The sequence below is a fragment of the Cotesia glomerata genome, linkage group LG7 (genome assembly GCF_020080835.1).
Source record: "Cotesia glomerata isolate CgM1 linkage group LG7, MPM_Cglom_v2.3, whole genome shotgun sequence".
Classification (NCBI taxonomy): Eukaryota; Metazoa; Arthropoda; class Insecta; order Hymenoptera; family Braconidae; genus Cotesia; species Cotesia glomerata.
In genome coordinates this window covers 21774689-21786787 of record NC_058164.1, presented here as the reverse complement: position 1 = coordinate 21786787, position 12099 = coordinate 21774689, and the positions used below count along the sequence as shown (strand labels likewise).

The window sequence follows — 12099 nt, the reverse complement described above, 5'->3', positions numbered from 1 at the left end:
TTTTTGACTTTTCCCTGAAGTTAAAACTAAAAAAGTACATTTAAAGCTTGCAAAATTTTGAACTATTCTCAATTTTTTTTTAAACATAATTTTTGGCTAAACTATTGAAAATGCAGAACATAAACCTTAACAAAATGTTTTGTAGAAAATTAAGGAGTTTAAATTTTTAGAAAAAGTGCTTAGGATTATTGAAATGTTGCTATGTAAATTTATAAAAAAATTTGTTGTAGAATAAGCTGTTTTTTTTTATTAAAATTCTTGAAAATTTAAAAACAAATAGAACAAAAATAAATATATATATTATTATTTTAAAAGTATAAAAATAAATTGTAATAATAAAAGACCAGAATAATTAATAAATGAAGCTGATGAATCAACATCCGGTATTTTATTGTCTTCTATTTGTGTCTTGGTGAAAGCAATGTTGATGGCTCGCATCAGTGGATACTCTGACCCGAGTAATGGATCTAAATTATCTGTGTGCAATGACTTGCAGTCACCTCGAAAATCATCAGTGTCGATACTCCATACCATTACACCGGCTAAGCTCATTTGTTTTACATATTCAATCTGAAAATTTTAAAATTTTAATTATTAATAATAAAATATTAAAATTGAAGAAAGTCGGAACAGTCTTTAATTTTAATTCAAAAAATTCAAACTCGAAGATTATTGAAAAAATAATTAGATTTTTCAAAGAAGAAATTTTTACAAGTTTAAATAGAAGTAAATTTGGAACTGTTTTTAAATTTATATTTGAAAAGGTAAAATTGAAACAAAACAAATTATTATAAAAAAATACTAGCAACCTTGCAGTCACTATGTGACTGCCGTGACTTGTGAACTATCAATAAATAAAATTTTGCTTTATTAAATAATGATTTATGTTAAATTGCACTGTACTTTATTAACTGTTGACATTTTTAAAGATATAAGCTCATACCGATGTTACACTTATCAAGAGCTTTCATTTGAGTACCCACATGCATTTTCAGATATTTTTCATATATACATATATATAATATATATAAATATATGAAAAAATGATGTGGGTACTTAAATGAAAGGTCTTGATGAGTATAACATCAGGATGAGCTTATATCTTTAAAAATGTCAATAGTTCACAAGATACAAGGTCATTTCCTAATTATGTATCTAGAGATAGAGCATTTTCAAATGCAGCCTAAATACTTATCATCATAAATTGACTATTGTTGAGAATGATATGATACCTTGAAAATGCACAACTCCAGGTCAAGATGTTTCCAACGATACCAAATTTGACCATAAAAACCCATTTTATCATATAAATACAGTGGCTACAAAAATTTGCTTATTCTCTTAATAATATGGATTAAAGGAAAAATTCTACATGAAGAAATTAAAAAAAAAACTGAATTCATTTGTAGAAAGAAATTATTTTAATACACTAAGAGAAAAAATTTATTTTGAAAAAAATGAGCATTGTTCTAACAAAAAATTAATTCGTTGAAAATTTTATACAATTTTATTTCTTAGCAGAAGAAATACAAATTTTCCTTACAGTAGATTTGGAAAAAACAATTTTAGATAAAAATTTACAAGTTGTTTACCTAAAATTGTTTTTTTCCAAAACAAAAAAACTTTTTTTCAATAAGAAAGTTACTGTAAGAAAAATGTTTATTTTTTTAACTAAGAAATAAAATTGTTTAAAATTTTCAATAAATTAATTTCTTATTAGAACATTGCTCATTTTTTTTCAATATAAACTTTTTTCCTCTCCCTGTAGTGATTTTAATTTTTTCCAATTATTCCAATTAAATATCCCAATTATAACAAAAAAAAAAAAAAAAACAATATACAAATTTAAAAATTAAAAAAAAATTTTTCAACCTTTCGTTAATGAAATTGTAAATAGTTGTGAATTTGAAATCAAAATTAGTACTAGGAGAAGATATCGTACTGAGAAGAAGTGAAGCTACATTTTTAATCTTACCGGTCAAAAAAATAATTTTAAAATATCCACAGCAATTAAGAATAAAATATAATCCCTGATTAAAAAAAAAAATTAAAAAGTATTGAAAGTAACGAAATTTGAATTCTTCTTCTGATTAATTTCAATATAAAATGAAAAATATTTCGTCAAAAAAATTTGTGTTAAATATTTAATTCAACACTTTCTTAAAAGTTTTAAATATTTAACACAAAATTTTTTGACGCAATAATGCAAAATTTTTTACTGTATACTTTTTAATTTCTTCACTTATGAAGAAATTATAAATTATTGTTTTTAACCAGGAACATAAACCATAAATACCTTTTTCATAAAACTTTTGGGGTTGTCATAGACAACAACCTTATCATCATGAACAGCATAAGCAGTGTTAGTATCATCATCCCAGCCAGTTCTCCAGCTCATTGGATTGACAACTAACTCCTTGCAAATTTCATTGTAGCCCATGAACCCATCTTCTCGAGTGAAATTCCCCTGGAACCCAGTGGCCAAAGCAGCGGCACCCATCGGGCTTTGAGTACCGTTCAAAACACTAGTGGTAATAAAAGTACGTCCGTACATCGGTAACCCCAGAACTAGTTTATCTGCTGGAGCTCCTAATTGCAATAAATAATCAATCGTAGATTCAACGCAAAGATTGTCATTGTTTAAACATTTCAAGGGTGCGTTGGCGCCCACTTTTTTGTCCCAAGCTCCGTGGTAGTCGTAAGCCATAACATGAATCAAGTCCAGATATTTCGATATTTCTGACACATTGTAAGCTGTGTCGATCGTCGCTTTATCGGCACTAATAGCTGCAGTTAATAATAAATTACGCGGCTTCAATTCCTGGCTCAATTCTTCGACTAGGCTCACAAAGTTTTTCCTGTCATACGGCGCCCCGCCGCGTTTTCCTGGGAATTCCCAATCTAAGTCAAGACCATCGAAGTTGTAAGTTCTGAAATAAGTTTATTATTATTTTTATTTCTTCCTGATTATGAGGTAATTTTTAACTTACGTTAAGAAGTTTACGACACTGGTGATAAATACATTTCGACGGGTTGGGGAAGATGCTAAAGCTGAATAATTTGCACTGGCTTCATTCCATCCGCCGATTGCCAGCGTTACTTTCAATCCTGGACTTGTTCTTCGGAGTTCTGTTATTTTCTTATAAGAACCTTTACCTGTAAGTTATTACAATGGTTAATTGGTTTATTGTACTGGAACAATAATTGATATTGATGTATAATTTTAGATGCTCAGGTTAGTAATTTAGTCATTATCGTTAATATAATTATCTTGACAATAATAACACTATTTACAGAAAAAAATTCACGATACTGTATTTAATAGAAATTTTACTATTATTTAAATTTTTATAAATTATTATGAAAATTTATTTTAAAAAATTATTATTTATTAAATTTATTTAAAAACTTCTACATTAAAAAAATTATTGGATATCTTTTACAATTATACTGATAAATTTTTTTCATTATTAGATAAATATAAGTTTCATGTAATAAATTTTTCAAAACTTTTTTTTCTATACTTTTCTTCTTATTTTTATGATCAATTTTTGTTATAAAAATAACGAATTATTAAAAATTTATGAAATTGAAAGTATTAGATAATTTTTTTCTTATTTTAATTAATTATTGCAATTGAAAAAAATATTTTTTTTTTAAATTTGTTGAATTTTTTTTTTATGATACTGAAATTAGCAGATATTCATCAATTTTTTGGATTTTTATATCAACTCAACAATTATAAAAAAATTTTAATAAAGAAAATTACGAGTGCAAGTTTTTAAAAATATTATTATTCATCATTATTGCTTTGTTGTAAAAATTCAAAGAATTTCCAGATGTCTGCTAATGTCGGTATCATAACAATCCAAAGATTAAATAAACTGATTTTTCAATTAATTTTTTTATTATAAAAATAGACATCAATAAAAACAGTTCATTAATTTGTTTCTATTCGATTTTCAAGAGAGCTTAATACGAAGTGTTTAATTTTAATTAAATGCGTTAATTACTCATGTAATTAGTTATTTTCAAATGTTCGATTCTGCTAAGAAGCTAAAAAATGTAAAACGAATCCAAACAAGTCTTTTTTACATGTGTTAAAATTGAAAAATAATAAATGACTAATCACAAAAATTTTACAAGTATATACTTAAAAAAAAAAATTTTAATAATTGAATCATACAAAAAAAATTATGATTGAGAAGAAGAAAATTATTTTGAAAATAACGAAGAAGAAATTTTACTACTTCATTCTGGACAATTAAATTATTTAAAATAGTTTTTTTGAATCAAGATTTCTTCTTGAAATTTCTGTTAATTTTTCTATAAATGCATTTTTATTTTGATTATTTATAAATTTTTATAAAAAATAAATTCTCATATCTGTAAAAATTGTACAAGTATAAAAATAAAATACTATAAAAATTAACGCCTGTATAAAAAAAAAGTAAATCATTTTTCATTAAAAAAAATTTTTTTTTGTAAAAATTGTATATAAAACTTTCTTTTATTTTAGAGTTAAATGATGTGAAATATCCTACCTATATACATTGTCTTCATGTATGGGTAAAAAAACTTCTAATTGAATTTAATTGTAGTTTACATAATGTTTACATTATCCCTAATTTAATAAACTAACTAAAAAGTATTGGAAGTAACGAAATTTGAATTATGTACAATATTTCTGAATATTTTAAAACTTTTAAAATTATTTTTTTTGTTGGTAATTGACGTTATGTCTTATTGAATTAATTTTTATAAAAAGGGTAAATTTCTTATATTTTTCGCAGTTTCACCAATAGTACAATTGGTCTTGTCAACATGTAATCTCAAAAGCCTCGAAAAATTGTTCTGATTTACTTCAAATTAAAGTCTTTTATAAGTACAATAAAAAAAGTTGTTTTTAAAATTACAAAATTTAGTTTAAATATTATAGCAAGGTAAACTTTCTAAATTAATGATAAGAATAATAATTTTGTCGCAAGTTCTACTACACTCTACTACACTCGGTGAAACTCTTTATAGTTTAAATTTATCTTATTTTTATCAAAAACTATGTTAAATTTATTTACTGCATTTATCTCAACAGATCATCGTTCTATTAAACATTTCTTAAAGTTAATTTTAAAAAAAAAAAGAAAATTATTAAATAAATTATTAAGAAAATAAAAATAAAATATAAAAAATAAAAAATAAAATAATTAAATAAATTGTTAAGAAAATTATTAAAAAAAAAATTGAAAAATTTACAAAATTTTTCTTTATGTAAATTTTTATTTTTTTCTTAACTTATGCGTTAAAAAAGTACACAAAAATTACCATAATTTTCTTCCAAATCAGCCCAAGGATCCAAACTTCTGATAGTCCACGAGGTCGCATTCAACCCAGCGAATGAGTAAATAATATGAGTGCAATGTTCAGGATGTAAATTGTCTAATTGGAATTGACCTTTACCAGGACGATATTGCGCCCAAGATGCTAGATAACAAGCAACAATCTTGTCGTGTCTTGGCCTGGAAGATTCTATAAAAAATATAAAAAAAAAATCCAGTGACAAATTTATAGGAAAAAAACTTTATTGCAAAAATTGACAAATACTTAAAATAAAAGAAAATTTTTATTAATATTTCTATCAATAATAGATAGAAAGTCTAACACTTAAAGGTCAATGAAATTTTTACATACCTCGAATCGCTAGTGAAGAAACAATAGCACACAGAATGATGACAAGTCGATACATTTTCAATGACTGTTTGTTTTCTTAACTAATAAATCGCCGGATGCAATAAATAGAAAATTTATTTGACAAGTTATATTGATTTTTAAATATTTGTCGCACTTGACTCACACAGCCACTGACTTAAAAGAACTAAAGAGTATATCAGTCTTAATCATAAAAATTCTTAATTTATGTTTTTATCACATGTGAGGATTTATTTTTATCATTCAGAAGAAATTTTTATGTTAACAAACATCTACGAACTTATTTTCATTGGCGTTGTAATGAGTTGTGTATAAATTTTACGGGATAACGGAGTTCAGTAGACTCAGCTCACGATAATGAATTGAATTGACTGTTCCTGAGAAGAGAAGAGGGAGAAAGACCTGTTATGCTGGCAAAAAAAAATGTTACTTTCAGTACTTTCTCTTTTCAAAATATCCTTGGCGAAGTTGTTTTCTTGGATTTTAAAAAAGTATTAATCGTTTTTTGGAAATATTAGAAGATTTTTGAGGATTAAAATTTGGTGATAAATTTATGTAACAATTGAGAGCAATTGGTTTTTATTTATTGAAACTTCCGCTGATTTAGATAAACAGACCCTTTCTGCTACGTGTTAAGTATTTAGGGCAGCTTTTAGAAATTTTAATCGCAAGATAAAAGTGTTAAAATATTAAATTTATTTTGCAAAATGAAAAAAGAGTTTTGAGCAGAAAACTGGGCTGATAAAAAATTAACTTGATTTAATAAATAATATTTGGATCCAAGAAAATTATTTTGAAGAGCTTAACTGTTTTGATTAAGTCAAATTTACTTAAACCAAGAACAATTTCTGAGTACAAGAACTTTTTTACTTAATTTAAAAAAATTGAATTGTTAAAAATTATTTTCTTGGCTCAAGGTTTTATTTTTTGAATTAAGTTATGTTTTTTATCTGTGTGAAAAAAACTACATTTTTGTAAATTAAAATTCTAAGTATTAATTATCACAGTTTCAAAGTATACTTTTTACAGATTTTGTAAAAATTCAATTTTTAAATTAATTTTTCCAATTTTTTGCTGCCGCCATCCATCTTCTATAAATTATACTAAAGCATTATTAAGTGGTTTTTTTTATAACAATAATTGTAAATCGAGATAAAAAAATTCTTTTGAAAAGAATGAACATTTTTGTGGCAAGAAATTAATATGTTTGGAAATTTTAAACAATTTTATTTCTTAGCTGAAGAAAAAAGAATTTTGGATGAAAATTTTTAAAGCTGTCTATCTAAAATTGTTTTTTTTTTTCCCAAATTTAGAAAACTTTTTTTTTAACATGAAAGTTGCTGTGAGAAAAATTTTGATTTCTTCAGATAAAAAATAAAATTATTGAAAATTTCCAACAAATTACTCTCTTGTTACAAGAATGCCCGTATTTTTTAAAAGAAATTTTTTTTCTCAGTGTATTTTTCCACAATTATTTTCCACGTGTATTTTTAACGATAATACTCACCTATTATATGTTACTCGGCTCAGTAGTCCCTGGTTTACCAAAGAGCTGAGAATTAAATGCAAGGAGCGTGATAAACTTTACAAAAGAGCTAAAAGACATCGTGATGTAGCACTGCTTGCACTTTACAAGCTCAGAAGAAAGTATCTAAAAACTGAAGTAGCGCTTGCACGAGAGTCTTACTTGAAGTCTGCTTTATCTAGTTTACCATACAGATCAACTGTTTGGAGTATGCTCAGACATCTAGGACTTACCAAGTTAAATTCTTCGTCACCTCTGAACTTCTTCGATGCACGAGAGCTAAATGAATACTATGCAAATATAGTTAGGAAGCATGCAACTGCCAGCGAGGAATTTCTCAACAGTCGTCCGACCTGCTATCAGCGCCAAGTAGAAAGTTCATTCCATTGGCAAAAAATTGACATTGTCGATGTAACAAAAGCTCTTCAATTAACTCTCTCCAAGTCAAAAGGTAAAAGTCCGGATGGACTAGATCTGCGATGGCTAAGAGATTACATCCCACAAATTACTCTTTTTCTTACTGCCTTGCTCAACAGATCTCTTGACACCTACGTCTTTCCAGAAATTTGGAAAACTATCTACATCATACCTTTGAACAAGATTTCTCCCCCGAAGACACCGTCCGGACACGAGACCGATTGCTAATCTGTCTCATTTAGCAAAAGTTTTGAGAGAATAATCGCTAATCAAGTTAGTAAACTATCTTGAAGATAATAACTTGTTAAGTCAATTTCAATCAGGATTTCGTAAACACTGGAGCACACAAACAGCATTGCTAAGGCTTACAGAAGATATTAGAGGAGCAATGGACAAGAACCAATTAACTATACTAGTGCTGTCTGACCTGAGCAAAGCCTTTGATTATGTAGACACGAAAGTCATTCTAGTTGCTCTATATGAACTGGGTTTTTCAATGGAAGTGATAAATTGGTTCTTCTCATACCTATCAAACCGTTTCCAATCTATCTTAAATGATCATGGAATTCCAATTGAACTTCTAAGAACATCGTCAGGGAGTCCCTCAAGGCTCTGTGCTTGGGCCAATACTATTTCTCATGGTCATGAATTCTGTGGTCAAGAAGATAATCTATTGCAAGTTTGGAATGTTTGCTGATGATAAATACATCTATCAGCATTGCCTTACTTTATCAGCTTTCGGAAGCAGTTCTACAAGTTAACTCAGATGCACAAGCTGTCGCAAATTGGGCGCGAGATCATGGATTAGTAATCAATTTGTCAAAGACTACGGCGGTGATACTGGGTTCCAAATAATAAATTAAGGCAGCTACAATCTTTGCAAGTACCCCCCATCGTCATTGATAATATCGTTATTCCCTATGTAAACTCAGTAAAGTGCTTGGGACTTCATATAAGTCAAAATTTATCTTGGCATAATCATATCTTACAAACAACAAAGAAAAATAAACTTTGCTCTTCATATAGCCTCAAAGCCCGGAAAAACATCTACACTGCAGATCTAAGAAAACTTTTGGTGATTGCAACTATCTTACCCCTATACTTGACTACTGCTCAGTTGTTCTAATCGACTCGACATGTGAAAATGACCTAAGACTACAGCGTGCAGTGAACTCGTCGATTAGATTCATCTTCAATCTTAAAAAGATGAGCATATCAGCCCTCATCGCCAAAAAACTGGGTTGGCTAACAGTTAAATATCGCCGATTTTATTATCCCCTCTGCTGTCTATATAAACTGTTGGAAATCAGGGAAACCTGAATACCTACGAGACTTTACTGAAGAGATTGATGTTCGACGCTCGGATAGATTGGCTGCAAAAAACACACCTCCTTCAAACTACCCCACTTTACTTCTACTTACTTAGAGAAATCCTTTATTGGTGACAGTGATAAGACTTTGGGAAGAATTACCTGCTGAAATTGTTACTTCTTCAAGCTTAAGTTTTTAAAAAAATCAAGTCTACAATCATCTACTGAATCTTGATAATTGAAAAGTAGAATTCTCAAAATTTATGAATCTAAGATAGTGATCGAATTCATTGAATTAATTGGTACTTTTAGCTTCAAATTAATCATTATCTGATAAATTGTTATCTTCTACTATTGTAAATTAAATTTTTATTATTTTATGTACTCAAGATTGTATTTTTCTCCGCTTAATTGACTTAAATTAATTTACTATGTATTGAAATTGCCATTTGGCTTATGCATTAGCATTTATTAAGGGGGTATTCTAGTCTAGAATTTTGAAAAATGAAAAAAATTTTTTTCATAATTCGATAGTTTAGATATTCAAAAATATCTCCCTGAAAGGATTTTTCAAAATTAAAATTATTTTCAAAGTTACAGCCGTTTTAGTGTCGTGGCAACTAGGCCGGGTTGAGCGGACGACTGCAACAATAGACTACGGGCGGTCCGGGCTATCTGAGTATGAATAGCTTTCTTTCTTTCTTGTCATATACTTTTAGTTTACTATATCAATAGTCTGAAGGTCATTGTAACGTATTAGACAAGAATCTATACTCAATTTGTTTTTAGTTTGAGTTAGTTCCATGTAAACCTCGAAGCTGTGAAGAAGTATAAGTAAGTGAGAAGTTACGCGTGCATTCTTGTGATATTCTTTTAAAATCAAAGTGAATATTTGCTGATTCTTCTAATATGGATAGAAAAGGTTCGAGGAAAAGTCCTCATCGTCCAGGCAAACCAAGAAAACGGAAGTTCAGCGGTAATCAACATACTTTGGAAGAAGATTTATCTTTTACTAGTGCATCAGCTGCAAAGTTGAAGAGTTCAAATGACGATGAAATTCTCATTGACTATAATTTTGGTTATTGTATATTGGAATTCTGTTCTGTTTTTTCATCTCTTGCACTAATGATAATATGTGCTACATGTAAGCAAAAAATGTAATTTTCTCGGACAGCTGCACGAGGACTAGGATTTAAAATTGGAGTACAATGTGGCTGCAAAGATACATGTTATATTGAGTCATGCCCATTTGTAAATAAAGCATTTGAAATAAATCGTCGGATCGTTACTGCTATGAGGCTCATCGGAGTTGGGAGAGAAGGTATCAATATATTCTGTAGTATTATGGATATTGGACACGGTTTGGCTATTGGTACATACTATAATTGTCTTGATAATTTAAATTTGGCTGCGTCAACTATTTATAACTTGATAATTTCTAAAGCTGTGAAAGAAGAGAATGAATTAATTACAGCCTCAGATTCGAATGCGGACCCTACACATTTTACAGTTTCCAGCGATGGAACGTGGAAGAAGAGAGGGTTCAATTCACTTTTTGGAGTCACTACACTTGTAGGTAAATACAGTAAGAAAGTTATAGACACAGTCGTGAAGTCCAGTTTTTGCCAAGGGTGCAATTATTGGAAGAATAAAAAAAAAGACGACATCAGTACTTATGAAGACTGGTATAACGAACACGAAGATTCTTGCGCAATAAATCATCAAGGAAGTGCTGGGAAGATGGAAGTTGACGCAGTGGTGGAAATGTTTAGTAGATCCGAAGAAAAGCATGGAGTAAAATATGTGAAGTATATCGGAGATGGCGACTCAAAGACTTTTAAAAGTATTCTTAATATGGATCCTTACAAAAGTAACCCTGTTGTTATTAAAAAAGAATGTGTTGATGATTCTTTATTAGAACGTTGCTTGGGCAGCGAAACTCAAAATAACAACGAGTCACCTAACTCTTTAATATAGACATTTGCACCCAAACATATCCATGCCGGGTCCCAGACAATTGAGATTGCTAATTGTTTAGCAGTTTGCATTTTCAATGAAGGCTTTTATCCTATTTTACAAATAATGAGTCTAATGGGAATAAAAATAGGTCTGGAATCCCATGGGTTTGCTGTTAGGCGCAACGCAGTAAGGATTGAACGGTCTGAGGTTCGAGCTTCAGATGCTTCAAAAGAGGAAAGAACTGCTCGTTATACAGAGAGAAATGCTGAAAACAGTCAATATGAAGTAGAGGAAGGCCAAATGTATGAAGCTGGGATGGCTGATTAAGAGAATGTAAGTTATACGTACTATTTTATCAGTTACGCTGCCTGAAACTGAACGTTAAACTTTAAACGCGTTTTTCTCGAAACTACTTTTTTCGATACGGTGATGCAGATATCTTAGGTTCTAATCAGCCAATTTACTTGAAATTTAGCATGAATATTCTTCAATTATCTCGCTTTTGCACTAACCGATAAAAATTGAAAATTTCAAATTTGTAATATTTTTAAAAAATTGGAGGAAGTTGAAAAATGAGTAAAAAAATCGACTTCTATTTTTAAACAGCCGCCATTTTGTGAAAAAAATTTTTTTTTCAAGTTTTGTTGGTTTGTGCGACAATGACATTTGTACTGATCAATAATTTGGCATTGTTTTTTTTTCAGATGGATACAAAGGGAGAAATCCTTTTCACGAGGACACGGCCTTTTTTTTCTCTACTTCAAGGACATATCTTTTTGAAAATTTATTTTTTTTTTTTGAAATGTATTTTTTTGTATTCTTGAAATATCAATAAACAAATGATAAAAAATTGTATAGTAAAAATATTAATTGCTTCTTTTATATTAATTGCCAAAAAACGCTCGAAATTCAGACCTCTAGACTAGAATACCCCCTTAATAAACCAAATTATAAATTCTAAATTCTATTATAAAGAATAATAAAAAGATAAAAACAAACTGAATAATACTTATCACCTTATCAATAACATTCAAGAAGCGAGAGCCAATATAAGGACAATCTTCTAGCAATACCGCTATACCATTAATTATAATGTTTCTATAAATTTAATTTTTATTACTATAATTTGATGTAATAATTATACCAAAAATAAATTTTATAAAAAATTTTTCCAGCTGTTCT

General features: G+C 28.6%; 2 protein-coding genes across 3 annotated transcripts; one reads left to right on the top strand and one right to left on the bottom strand.

The window, feature by feature from the left end:
* Positions 1–79: 79 nt before the first annotated feature.
* Positions 80–6129, bottom strand: LOC123269746 (probable chitinase 2). The gene is made up of 6 exons (XM_044735581.1): positions 5689–6129; positions 5323–5526; positions 2991–3156; positions 2297–2930; positions 308–570; positions 80–101 (listed from the first exon to the last, which is right to left on the bottom strand). The coding sequence occupies exons 1-6, from the start codon at positions 5741–5743 to the stop codon at positions 80–82; spliced, it is 1344 nt and encodes a 447-aa protein (XP_044591516.1). The 5' UTR covers positions 5744–6129.
* A 3532-nt stretch (positions 6130–9661) lies between these two features.
* LOC123268694 lies at positions 9662–11706 on the top strand. 2 transcript variants are annotated; one of them, XM_044734019.1, is made up of 2 exons: positions 9662–9792; positions 9876–11487. In XM_044734019.1, exon 2 carries the CDS (start codon positions 10252–10254, stop codon positions 10933–10935), a length of 684 nt encoding a protein of 227 aa, XP_044589954.1. In that variant the 5' UTR covers positions 9662–9792; positions 9876–10251; the 3' UTR covers positions 10936–11487. The 2 variants fall into 2 exon arrangements, 1 of the variants encoding a protein (XP_044589954.1); XR_006510270.1 differs by adding an exon at positions 11622–11706 and having other exon boundaries at positions 9662–11250.
* The last annotated feature ends 393 nt before the right edge of the window (positions 11707–12099 follow it).

Bases quoted from the DNA above. Each gene is read 5' to 3' on its own strand.
- LOC123269746 (XM_044735581.1), bottom strand. From the start codon at position 5,743: ATGTATCGACTTGTCATCATTCTGTGTGCTATTGTTTCTTCACTAGCG. The intron at 5,527-5,688 runs GTATGTAAAAAT...TATTTTTTATAG, and splicing joins TTCTTCACTAGCGATTCGAG to AATCTTCCAGGCCAAGACAC. The intron at 3,157-5,322 runs GTAATTTTTGTG...AATAACTTACAG, and splicing joins TGATTTGGAAGAAAATTATG to GTAAAGGTTCTTATAAGAAA.
- LOC123268694 (XM_044734019.1), top strand. From the start codon at position 10,252: ATGAGGCTCATCGGAGTTGGGAGAGAAGGTATCAATATATTCTGTAGT.